Below are 13,672 nucleotides of genomic sequence, written 5' to 3'. Positions count from 1 at the left end.
ACCCGCCTTTACATTTTTCAGCTTTTTTTATGGAAGACCAAAATCATGTCTGAAATAAGCCATGGGGATTTGCAGTATAGAGCTCATAATGCACAGTTATCATGCTGTAAACAAAACAGCAATAAGGTAAGTATAATATATGTTACTATACAGTACCTAGAAAAATGTTGCAAACCCAGTTAGAAAACAAGGAAATCATCTGTACAAAACACATGTTTACAGTTGGGGGAGGGGAGTCTCATTTTCCAAACCCTATGTCACAACATGATCATAAATATTTTTATTCCACAACATTGGGGACTTCCCAAAATGAAATTTTAATTTAGTTTAAATTGGTGGTGGGAAAATGCAACTTTAATGTTTTGAATATGCATTAATGAAAATATTTAATTTTTGAGAAATTATATTGATGTGCAAGATATACTGCTGTGTTGATATATGGTTGTGTTCATCTTCTGTAAATACATGTGAGTAATTTATTTATTGATAAAATATTGCTTACAAGTGCCCTTTCCATTGTAGTGAGTAAAAATACCTACATTAATATAATGCTTCATTCTGGCCAAACTATTACTTTTTGAATTGCTGAAAATTATAATTATGGTCTTTGCCTTTTTTTGTTGAATACCTTCTTCTGTCACATTAGCATTAGGAAATTAACTCCATTACCTCTTGAATCCAACCCATCCGAGAAAGATGAAAATTTTGTCTTTGTAATCTATATACCACACAGACAAAGGGAAGAAACTCTTACCTTTACCTCCACTTACTGCGATGTTGGATGTTTACTAGTTACTAATTGTACATTAATGTATTTGCTACATGTTTCAATCATTATTTCTTATTGTTGATAGAAATTGTATGAATTTTTTTGCAGTTGTGGGTTTCAGTATTCTGTGTGTATTACAGCAAGGTATTATTGATGTTCATTTTTGGTTATTTATTCGTGCATATATGCCTTTTTTATTTCTTATTTAAGAAACAAGTTATTGTGTATGTGTTTTGGTGGTTGTTAATTTCCTGGAGTTTTGTCAACTTTGTGATTTCAGTTGTGCAGTGATTATGAAGTGTGCTAAGTGCAAGATACATAAAAATCAATTAGGACACACATGAGAAACATCTGTTTACAGAAAGTGTTCTTTAGCTTCTTTCTGGATCAAATGGATAACCAGTGTAGGGTAAATAGCAGTTGGGGGTATGCTCTGATCATAGTACTGTAAGGACAATCCGAGCAGCTGTGTTGCAAGTGAAGTACAGACAACCATAATGGTCCTGCCACCACTTCCAAATAGTGTGTATGATGTCTTTTATGACCATTATTTCAGGCAAACTTTAAATTGCAGAACAAGGGGTTTTGGAAGTATTGGCCTCATATCCTTTCCAGACTCTGCTGCAGTCGCAGTGGCAAGACAGGTGCAGGAAGTAATGATGCAGTTGCTCACCTGGTGGGAATTTGTGTCTTGACAACTGTCACATATCTTCAGCAGTACCTTGGAGGTAATGTGAGAGTGTCTGCCCTTATTTTGGTAAGCTAACAGGCATAAGTTCTTTTGCATGCCAGAGTATGACCTTTGGGCCAGTAAGTCAGGGCACATGGAATACTTTATGCACACTGATGATCCATACTTCCATCCTTCTATGCTTATGCTACTTCTGGACCAGCCATCTGGCAGGTGAACCCATTTTGCATTAGTAACCAGAATTCTCTCACTTCAGTGAGTCATGCCACATTCCAGCTGACCATTCCATGGTATGCTTTTTCATATGGGGGTCTGTTCAGTGGGTCAATCCATTTTGCCACACATTCCACCCTTGCAGTTTCCATCCAAGTGGCCACAAAACTGACCAGTCAGCCAATCACCAAACTGACCAGCCAGCTGCACATCTAGTACACTTTCAGATGAGCTGTACTAGCAAGTCAATTCATGTCGATTGCTGCCATGTTGTTCATTACATATTCACTGGTAGATACCGTGCCAGATACATTGACAATCTGCAAAACTGTGTCCTTGCTGCTGGGTATGTTCCATGCAGATGTGAAAGTATTTCTAAGAAGGACACACACCACAGTGAGTGCAAAGACATCTTCAATCAGTTTTGCCAGCCACACCAAAGAGTGTAAGATGTTAAGATCTTAAGTGGCCATGGAAGAAATTTTACAGAGTTTTGCTGAAGTGGGTTGTATGTTCCACATGCCCTTAGATCATGAGAGATCAGATTCATCTCATGATGATCTTGGCTCTTGTGATTAAATCAGCCTCTGCAAACCACATGTTTAATTGCAATATTGTGATCGGAGACATAAAAGCTGTTGACCACTGTGTACAGTCATCTGTGTCAGGTTTTAATTTGCATGATCTAGCATTGCTGTGATGGCCACCAGGCCAGATTAATGTCAACAAAACCTTTTCACAGGTGTGATTATAGTGCATTTGCTGGATTCACCAGGATTGTTTTTATTGATAATGGAAAATAATTCTTTTCTTTTTATCCATCTGTTGTCATCATGGGTTACATGACCATTAGTTATGCTGCCCTGCTGTTATGAGAGTAGTTTATCCTTCATGTAGGGAATGCAGTCTTCCCTTACAGAGTGTCCACTTTAATGTGATCAAGGAAATGAATTCTATGGAGAAAGTTAATTGTTTAGTAACTTAAGTTTCTCCAAAAATACATATCTGTTCACATTAGTATTAACACTCTCACACCTCCCTGCAAATGCAAGCATCATCTTTTATGTTTCACTCTGTTTAAACTGGTTGATGGGTAGCCACCTAGTGGTGGTAAGTGGAATCAATGGCTAAGAGTTTATTCACTTTGTCTATATGTTACTTAGCAAGAGAAGGTTTTAATCTCTTTAGAAGGATTTTGAGGGTTAATAATATGGCAACAATATGATCCAGTAAGCATTCTCAGAGAAACATAATTTGCTACAGCTTATACTTTATTTAAAGTGTGCTTGATGAAGATATGAAAATGTCAGAAGAATGATGTTGATCAGTTTAGAATCTTGGGGGATATGTCATTTTTAGATGAAAGAGGTTTGAGCCCAGTCTGATTTATTGATGATAATACTAGATACAGTCAACAGAGTGTAAGAGGTTAATATCCATTCTCAGTCTCCAGTGGGTTGCTCTGAATCTTTTGTGGTACAAAAAAGTAAATAATCAAGCTGCTGTTATCTGAATTTATAACATGCGCTGTTTCTTTTTCTTTTCAGAGGCTCCAATATTTGTATTTTTCCATGGAGGTTACTGGCAAGAAATTGAGTATGTATATAAAAAAAATTATCAACTTTTTCTGTTTTATATTGGTCATGAAAAAAAGGTTTTAAAACTTTTAAAATATATTCTGGGTAATCATGTCTAAAAGGTATAGAAAACAAAAAAGTCTTGAATAAAACTGCTGATTTCAGGTGTGACCATGTACACTTTCACCTGTCAAATCATGAAATCAAATCCAGGACTGCAGAGGTGCCAAAATAATCTTTTATTGTTGTGTTCTCTCTTCTTCTGTCTCTCTGCAATGGTTTTATTTTTTGTTTTTTCTTTACATAAAGGCACTTCCAAATGTGAACATTTTGAGCTCTGAATCAAAAGAAAATGTTATGTCAAAAATGTCAGAGTTCATGACAAATGGGTGTAATGCACATTATACAACATGTTAGGTTTATTGGCTAATAATGTTGACACATTTTCTTTGAACTTCATTATTTACCTGGGAGAAATAGGTAGGTCAATGATCCTGTAAGACAATTGGGGATTTCTTATTTTGTCTTAGATTAAAAAAAAACTGAAATATTAATTTTAAAAAATATTTATTTTTATGCCTTTTCTGTGCCTGCTGCTTATTATTGTATCAGTTCATTTGTAAATAACATTTTTAGACTGGTAGCATAGTTTAAACAGTGTTTAGACTGGTAGCATGTTTATGTTGATGTGCTATGTAAATGGAAAGTAAACACCCTAGAGTAATTGAAAGTAAGCTGTTTAATAGAAGGAATCAATTGCAGTTAAATCATCAATTATCAAATGTGAATTAGTGAAACAATTGATTGCAATATCAAAATGTAAATTACTAGAGTAATCAGTTGCATTTAAATATCAAATCTGAATTACTAGAGGAATCATTTGCAATTATTAAAATGTGAATTGCTAGAGGAATTGCAATATCAGATGTAAATTTTCTAGAGGAATGAATTGCAATTAAATATCAAAATGTACAGTTTTCCAGAGGAATGAATTGCAATTAAATATCAAAATGTACAGTTTTCCAGAGGAATAAATTGCAATATCAAAATGTAGTTTTTCAGAGGCATGAATTGCAATTAAATATCGAAATGTAGTTTTACAGAAGAATAAATTGCAATTAAATATCAAAAGGTAGTTTTCCAGAGGAATAAATTGCAATTTAATACCAAAATGTACAGTTTTCCAGAGGAATGAATTGCAATTAAATATCAAAATGTAGTTTTGCAAGAGGAAAATATTGCAATTAAATATCAAAATGTAAATTACTAGAGTAATCAGTTGCATTTAACTATCAAATCCGAATTACTAGAAAAATCATTTGCAGTTATCAAAATGAAACAATTGATTGCAATATCAGAATATGAATTACTAGAGAAATCAGCTGCAACTATCAAAAATCAGAAGCAAACTATCACCAAGCATTGCTTAATGTATTTATTTTCATTGGTGAAATTTCAAAATGCATTAGATGATGATGATTACAGTAAAGACGATCTTATAGTTGTCTGTTTTTAATTTTGTTCGTCTTGCAATCAAATGACTTTAGATGACATCTATTTATTTGATGCTAAGACTGGCATGATTAAGATGTTATAAGATGGAGAAGAAAAGTGGTCTCTAAGTTTAAAGATAATATTTAAGTAATTTTTATTTTAGAAGGGAGATGTCAAGCTTCATGGTACCACCCATTGCCTCAGCTGGTGCTGTCTGTATTGTTGTTGGATATGACCTTGCACCTCAAGGTAATAGTAACCTTCAGCCATTATCTCAAAGCTTTATTTCTCATACATTTATATGTACTTGACAAGAAAAACAACATTCATAAAAACTCTCAGAGATTTTATTCAGCAATTTTTTTTTTTTAAAAAGTCTGTCTTTTCTATAAAAATGGGTAGAAAATGACAGATTGTGAATGATAATTGTTTAGTTTTTGTTATTCTAAATTTCCTGCAAAAAGATAAATTTGACTGTTTGGGTAAAAAAATTTTCAGTAATTCTTTTATCGTGGTTTTGTCATGCACGCCCTGGCTTTCTTTTTATGTAATTTGTTTTCAGCAATTGAAGATCTTTGATCATTAAAATTTCAAATAATGCAAGTCATTTCTTTTTTTAAAAAGTGTGATGTGTTTCAAGTATAATTACAGTGCGGCCATTCTGCAAATCACATTTGTTGACATAATTGTGTATTACATGAAAAGGTGTCCTTTACATAGAGGTCAGATATGAAAACTTACATACAGGAACACTTAAATGACTTTAATGAGGGGGCCTCGAGTGGCCGAGTGGTCTAAAGCGCTCTACGTTATGGATCACTGCCATTTCACCTCTGTCTGCGTGGGTTCGAGTCTAGGATTCGGCCAATGTGGTTATGTGAGAAAGCTTGCCAGTAGCTTCTCATGGGTCAGTGGTTCTTCCTGGGGTTTTCCTGGGTTCTTCCTCCACTATTAATACTGGCTGCCATGCATAGCCTATTGTGTGCTGAAAAATGGCGTTAAACCCCACAACAACAACAACAACAACTTTAATGAGCAGGTGTTTTTTGTATAGAGAAGTCTATTCAGGCATATGTAACTGAACTTTGACATTTAATGACCAGCAGTGGAGTCCACATTTACATTTTGTTCTGTATATCATTCCCATTCATGTACATGACTGTTCTCTGAAATAAATGGAATCTTTACTTCACATAAGGTGTGAAATTAATATTCATGTCGTGCATTTGGATACAATTTGAAACTTCAGTTATGTTAAAAATGCTTTCAAATTATCCTTCTTTTCTCTTTTGGGGGTCTACTTTGGTATTTACTAACATATAACACCACCACCCACACACAGCACCACTTTGGACCATGGTGCTTTGAAAACACAGCCAACTCAGGCATCAGTCTAATTAATTAGATGACATCTTAAAGGTTTCAAGTAAACTTTCCTTTGGATTCAGACTGATTATGAAAGGAATGTAAATGCCATCTTTAATATTCATCTTCAGACTCAGTATGACCAGAATGTTCCTTTAGTGCTGAAGATGAAGGAAATGGTCAGTTAGTCTCAGAAAGGTCTTAATCTCCCTAGAAGGGGCTGGACTTTTGAGATAGCAGGTTTTATTATTATTTATTCAGATTCATTTTGCAGTCAAATATGGAGACTTTCTAAAGAACAAATTAACTTTCGATGTAACCAGAGTATGAAAAATTTAAGACAATTCATCAGCACAATCAATGGCATTTATTTTTTAATTTTAATTTTGGACAGAGAAGATTACAAGTATTAAATCCAAAACTTCAATAATTGGAATCCAGTATGAAGAATGAGAGGTATTCTAAAGATCAAAGAAAACAAAAATGTGTCTACTTGTACTGATTATTAAGGTGTATTCAGTAATAGTAAGAGATGACCCAAAACTTTTTAACAAATTCTTACCAGGTATGGGGGAATCCATTTAGTATGTATGCAAAAATCTTGCAAAGCTTGACCCTTCCTCCCCAACCCCCCTGCACATGCATATATTTTTGCACCACCACCCCACCTGCGTATGTACACTTGACACACACACACATTCTATAGACCAGTCTATATTTAATCCATCAAGGATTAATAATATTTATGTGTTTAATAAAACAGATAGTCCACCAGGACTGAATGTCTGGCTGCATCAAAGAAATAAGCTGCGTAACTTTAAAAGTTGGTCTAGTGTCCACTAAAATTCAAACACTGACTGAAAACAGGTTACATATTAGATAAATTATTATCAAGGTTTCACCACCCACCCCCATTTCCTATGCATACCCCCCCATATGCATGTGTATGCATTTGGGTTAATCCCCCCTCCATGTGTACATGCTAAATGGATGGCCCCTATGAAGTTAAATTAATGGACAGATGCTCAAGTAATCATATGTAGTAGGAATAGATCCAAAATATGTTATAATATAATAGCTGGAAACTCCATTAAATTTAAAAATGGTAAGATACTTCAAGTTAAATAAAACATTAATTGCACTTCAAAAAATGTGATTCATGCATTGATATGTGAAACCTTTAATTCATTAGGCCCCAGAGATTTTTGTCATTTTCACCTGAAATGAGGGTAGGAAACACATTTTGAGGGTTAATTCTGAATACATCCAAATGCATCTGCTTCCAAGAGTTTTTCACTTGACTGATGCCTAATTAATTAGAAACCTAATTTTTCATTTGCTATATGACTCACTTTTTTTGCTTATTGGACCCATCATTTTTGTCTCCTGGCCACTTCTTACACCCAATCCCCAACTTATCCTACTTTTTGCTTAGGTTCACCAGTTTGTGTGCAGTTCAGCACGTCTGCCTAAGACCACAGGCCAAAAACTCTAAAATCCTGACACAAAATCCAATTCTGACAAGTGGCAAATTTTTGGTGTAAAAAGCTCAGGACTTAAAAAATATGCTTTTCCCTCTGCATTTTGTAATGCAAGCAGAAAGTCCAGATTATTTGGCATCACTGTAAATCTACATCTGTCTGCTTTTTCGTCATACCACCCACTTTGGTCTATCTTAAATGACCTTGATACTACAGAGTTCAGAAGTAGGGTACAGACTCATCACGCCTACATTGGAATATGGGCTGAATCAGTTAAAATATATGAGAGAAAAAAAATGAACTAAGAAAGAGAATGATAGTACATAGAAAAAAGCTGAAGATCTCAGATTATTAAAAGTTAATAAACATCTACATAACTGTTTAAGAGGAAACATCATTGCCCTTCCCTTGTATAAAGTATGTACAGACAATGAATATTTAAGAGAAGATACACACTCTACAACCACAACCTAACTGTTGCAACTAATTATTGAGATTTATGACAAATTAAGACTGCATATGTACATTGTATCAATATACTGTTACATTGTTTCAATATACTGTTACATTGTATCAATTGCTGCTACATTGTATCAATGTAGTGTTACATTGTATCAATGTAATGTTACATTTCTTCAACATGGTCATAGTAGTTTTATTTTGCATGGACCATTTTATATCTTGTATAAATACATTGATGCACTTTCATAAGATACTGTAAAGGACCTATACTAAATGCATTTTTTCAAAAAAAATTCTAACATACCAGGATTTATGATTGGTTTTTATTGATTTCTTCAGGCTTACAAGTGTTTTTATATATTTGTATTCTCTCTTTCTCTCTCTCTCTCTCTCTCTATATATATATATATATATATATATATATATATATATATATATATATATATATATATATAATGACTCTATGGCCTGAAACTAAATATAAATAACAGATAAGAGTGAAAACCAACAAGTTTAGTAAGATTCAACAAATTATTACCCTAGGATAAAAAGTGAAAACTTAAAAGGAACTTACAGTATTGTGAATTAAATCCCAAAGTTCATAAAAGTTCTATGACAAGTCTTAAAGTTTAGGTCAATCACTCAATACAGATTAAATATATGTGTTATATATATATATAAATACATTTCAACCCCACTATAACGCACCCGCTATAACGTGAATTCGGCAATAACGTGGTCGTGGCGTGATTCCCAAAATTTCGTATATTCATTTGCACATGAACAAATATTTTTTGTTCAAAGTACATGAAATAGTGTATAAACAAATTTATTATCATTATGGGGAAGAGATCGCAGATGAATTCGAATTTAATATGATCGTGGCATGGTTCCTGAAATTTTAAGTACATGTATGTATATTTTTCTCATACCGGGAAAGATTATTTATTTTAAGGATGAGAAATAGTATGTAAAATGTTTATTATCATTTGGGGAAGAGTTTCCATATGAAGTTTAATATAATACAATTGTGGAGTAGCTTCTGAAATTTAACAATATCACCAGGTTCTTGAAGTGTTATGCCAAAATAAACATCGGAAATGTTACTTACTACTGGTCCATGAGTAAAGCCAGTAAGTCGTCTTTGTGATTGTCTTCAATTAATTCTGTATGCAATCATTGCTCAGACAATAGCCAACATGTGTTTCTTCTTTAACTGCAAACACAACCAAGCAGCAGACAATGCAGTGGTTGATAAAAGATTCTCACAGTTTAAGAAACATTAAAAAATGAAAGCCGCCAAGATGTTTGCTGGGCTTGGCGGTGTTATTAGACGCAATCAGTTGACCAGTAAATAAGGTCTGCTTTATTAGCTGGATATTGAAAGGGTATGAAATTGTACATGCGTTCAGCTTAAATTTTTTTTATAGAAGTGACTCGTGACCATTGCAGGCCTACTGCACTTAGTTCTCGGGTTTTACATGTGTATGGTGTTTGTTATGAACTCGTTATTAATTTCCTATTTTTTATAAAAATATTTTATCATTATGGGAAAGCAAGTTCACAAACGCAGGTTGTTCTCTGCACTTTGCACAATGAATAATATAGTAGTTTTCACACGTTTCTTTCGATATTCACAAAATCTGAAATAAAAGTAATATGCATGCTGATTGATTGTTAATTATTCTTGCTTTAGTCATTCAAATGAATAGGCGTACAAGCGTTAATTATTGGAAATTTGCAATGGATAAATGTACACAAAACACATATGAGAAAATTTTAGCAGTGTGAAATTTGTACAGACACCGTTCATAGACCCTGGAACGTAATGAACGTGCTTCATCTTTCTTAACCTAATTTTGCTGTTAATTGTTCCCATTGAATTCAAACACATAATGATGTGTGACAAAATAATTGAATAGTTTAAATATGTATGCAGTTTTTGCAGTGGAATTACATATATTATGGATTAATTGCATGCCCCGACAGTACGATATCAGACGGCAAGTAAACGGTGTTGATACTCTGTTCATGCTGTATATTAGACGTTGAATTCAGATACAATGATCTGGGAAACAAATTATTGAATATTTTGAATCTGTGTGCAATTTTTCAATGGAAGTACATGCATTATAGATGAACTGCTTGCCACAATGGCACAATAGTAAATGGTGTTGATACCCTATTCATCATATACATTAGACATATGTGCCAATGAGTTGTTCTCTGAAAAAAGTAAAATACTGTAAAACCCCACATTAACATGACCCCGATATTAACGTGGTTCAATTTTTTAAACCCCAGTTATCGCATTATAGCGGGGTTCCACTGTATGTATGTATGTATGTATGTATGTATGTATGCATGTATGTATGTATATATATATACATACATATACACATATTGATAGATCTGTCTACCATTTGTGGAGAAATATCTGCAATGTTTTATTTTTTTTTCTTCTGTTTTCAGCTGAGTCAGAAATGTTGAAAATTAGGGAAGAGAACAATTTGTATTACGAACTACCTAATTAAAATAAATGAAACCTAGCATAATGTTCTGAAATAATAAATTCATGAAGATTTGACAATGATGAAATTTTGCCCAAATTCATTACTACTTTGTTCATTTGTCTATTTAATTTTCTTCCTTCAGTGTCTATGGATGAGATTGTGACACAGATTAAGCATGCCATGGTATATATCATTAATCTTGCCAAGCACAGAGGGTCAAGGTAAGGAATCCGGAAATGGGAGTCATGCTTATTTTTTTATTTTTTGAGTACATGAATGTAATATCAACATCAGCTTTTACTAACATATTTACCTTCATTCAGAAACTTTCTCTATACATACTTTACATTAAATCATTTCATAAAAATGCTTTATTTTCTCATTTTATTTCTTGACTCTTGATTTCATTTTCATTGTGAAGTTATATTTCAAATTTAAGTCATTAGTTACCTTTTTTCTATCCATTAATCCCGTGTAACCAGATGTATATAATGTACAAGATGCATGTAATTTGTACAAGATGTATGTAACCTGTACATGATGTGTAATATGTGCTAGATTTATGTAACCTGTACATGATGTATGTAACCTGTACATGATGTGTAATATGTGCTAGATTTATGTAACCTGTACATGATGTATGTAACCTGTATGTGATGTATGTAACCTGTACTAGATGTATGTAATATGTACAAGATGTATGTAATCTGTACAAGATGTATGTAATATACAAGATGTATGTAACCTGAACAAGGTGAATATGACCTGTGCAAGATGTATGTAATCTGTACATGATGCTGGGATGCCAGTGGTTACTTGTTTGGACTTCTCAATGGTTTAGTTTGAATACACATTGTAGCACTGACTTTAGAAACTTGGGTGAATAAAATGGAATGGAATGAAGTGAATGCCCAGGGTTAATCAGTGTATAGCAAACATTGTTTCCCATGAATGTCATATTAGCATACTCAAGAAAGAATAGTGCACGTGCAGGTATAAATATATTGTTGTGGTTGTGATTTGGATTTTTAACGAAGCTTTAACAATGTTTCAGTCATATCGCTATAGTGTCTAATTATATTGATCAATGGCAAGAAACAGCATGCAAATATTTTAAGATATATACTCAGCACTGGTTAAAGTTGCCGTGATCACTCTCATTTTAGAATCGGGGGGTGATTATTATTCATGCATTAACAGTGCAACATGTGATGCTTATATTTTGGAATGTCTGGTCCACAGTGGTCTGCAACAGAAAGATTTTTTTGTTTGTGTGATCAGTAAACTTTAAGTTAAGACTGCAAAATAAAGCTGTGATGTAAGTGAACAGTGAACAAATAGCAGTGTCCTAATATCTACTGTTTGAACTCCAAGGCATAGACAAATGGTTGCAATCATCACCAATGTCATGAAACTAATACTTGTAATGCTACACTAGGGACCGTAGCACAATAATATTGCAATATGTCAAGAAAATGTCAATGAACTGCAAGAACCCTATCATGTATAAATGTTCTTTCCTGCCATAATGAGTGTCTTGGAATGGTTTGATGCATGCTGATAACCTCTCTACTGTTTCACAGTGATTTGATTACATATGGATAGGTTAGACTGCTGAATCCATGCAACCACTGTAGGAAACACGTTTTACCACATTATGTAAATTAAAAAAACAGCTTGTAATGGTTGTGAAGTTCATGTTAGAAGAATAGCAGAAGAAATTTAGGACAAATAAACCACATGGAAAGGCAATTCAGTGTGACTGTGTAAATATTTCCATATAAAGCAGTAGAATGTTACTAGCATAGCATGTGAATAATACATCTTGGAAGATGGCATTAATGAAGCTGTGGCAATTCAAGAACAGTGAAATAATCACGTCCATCCTTGGCAGGAATCAAATGGCCTGATCCCAAAAATATGTCAACAAAGACCACAGGAATGCACAAACATTTGCTCCAAAAACTGACTATACTGAATGCACTTATGGCCCTGAAAGAAATACTATGGACAAATTGGCATACAAGGAACATTAGTATCACATAGGCGAAAGATCTTCACTACTCTGCTGATACACTAATATTAATATAAATTCAATGAATAGAGACACCCAATGAACTACTATAGAAACAGACACCCCATGAGAATACATCACACAGTATAGAACTGAATCCATGGAGGTTACACCAAGAAGGGAGGGACAGTGTGACTGTAAGACCTTCTGTCTTTGCATGTAGAATGCAGCAGCATTTTGGTCAGTGCACTTCCATTGTCATTGCCCGAATGGTACTCTGAGGAGTATGAATATATCTCATGTAACAGTCCAATGACCATTGACCCAGTTCTTTGATTATAAGATCTTCCAGCAGAACTGCCACTTCTGAAGTAGCTGCACCTCCACATTATGAAAAGCCACTATACTGGTAAATGTAAATTCCCATCTTATGGAAGACAAGTCACATGAATTTAAGGAAAATAACTCTTGATAATGCTTCACCTGTAGAAATAATGAAAAGTAGGACATACGGTTGATAACATGAGCATCTCATCAACAAAAATCCTCTAATGCATTCTTTGGAATATAACTGAATAGTCGCATCTGTTTGGAAAGGGTCAGATTTGGGGAAAATGTTAGTGTGAGAAAAGCCGTGGAAGTGCGCATCTCCAACACAAATGATGAACCATTGGATTGAAGTAATCATGAATACTGAATTCACCGCCTCTCTGAAAGTTAAAAAAAGGCATGATGCAGATGGCTAATTATAACAGCAAATTTCTCTTTGTGTCAAATATTCCTTCTATTAAAATTGCACAAAATGACTGTTAGAAGATTGTATGTATTTGGTTGATGTAGTTTACCACATGAACTTTAGATTCACAATTTATTTAATGCAAGCAAGTTAAATTTGGATACTGTTTATATTTATACAGTGAAGCTTTGCTAAACAAATCTGTCAGTGACCCAGTCTGCAGACTGGTCACATAACTTTTAGCTTCATTAAGGCTGTATAAAAAAGTTATAATTGTTAATCAAACCTCTTTATATTGGCCATATTCACAAAACAACCAAGGTTAGGTTACACCAGTGTTCAGACTAGAGACGTTTC

The 13,672-nt window shown here is 33.8% G+C and overlaps 1 protein-coding gene across 1 annotated transcript in view; it reads left to right on the top strand.

Moving 5' to 3' along the window:
* Positions 1–13,672, top strand: part of LOC149773700 (kynurenine formamidase-like) — an 84,376-nt gene that overhangs the window by 35,130 nt on the left and 35,574 nt on the right. The window contains exons 5-7 of the mRNA XM_089946172.1: positions 3,221–3,269; positions 4,908–4,993; positions 10,708–10,786. Coding sequence (XP_089802298.1) covers positions 3,221–3,269; positions 4,908–4,993; positions 10,708–10,786 — 214 coding nt within the window. The remainder of the gene's footprint in view (positions 1–3,220; positions 3,270–4,907; positions 4,994–10,707; positions 10,787–13,672) is intronic.

Source organism: Sinohyriopsis cumingii, unplaced genomic scaffold, assembly GCF_028554795.1.
Source record: "Sinohyriopsis cumingii isolate HCF-2022 unplaced genomic scaffold, ASM2855479v2 utg000622l, whole genome shotgun sequence".
Classification (NCBI taxonomy): domain Eukaryota; kingdom Metazoa; phylum Mollusca; class Bivalvia; order Unionida; family Unionidae; genus Sinohyriopsis; species Sinohyriopsis cumingii.
This window is presented reverse-complemented; position numbering and strand designations above follow the sequence as displayed.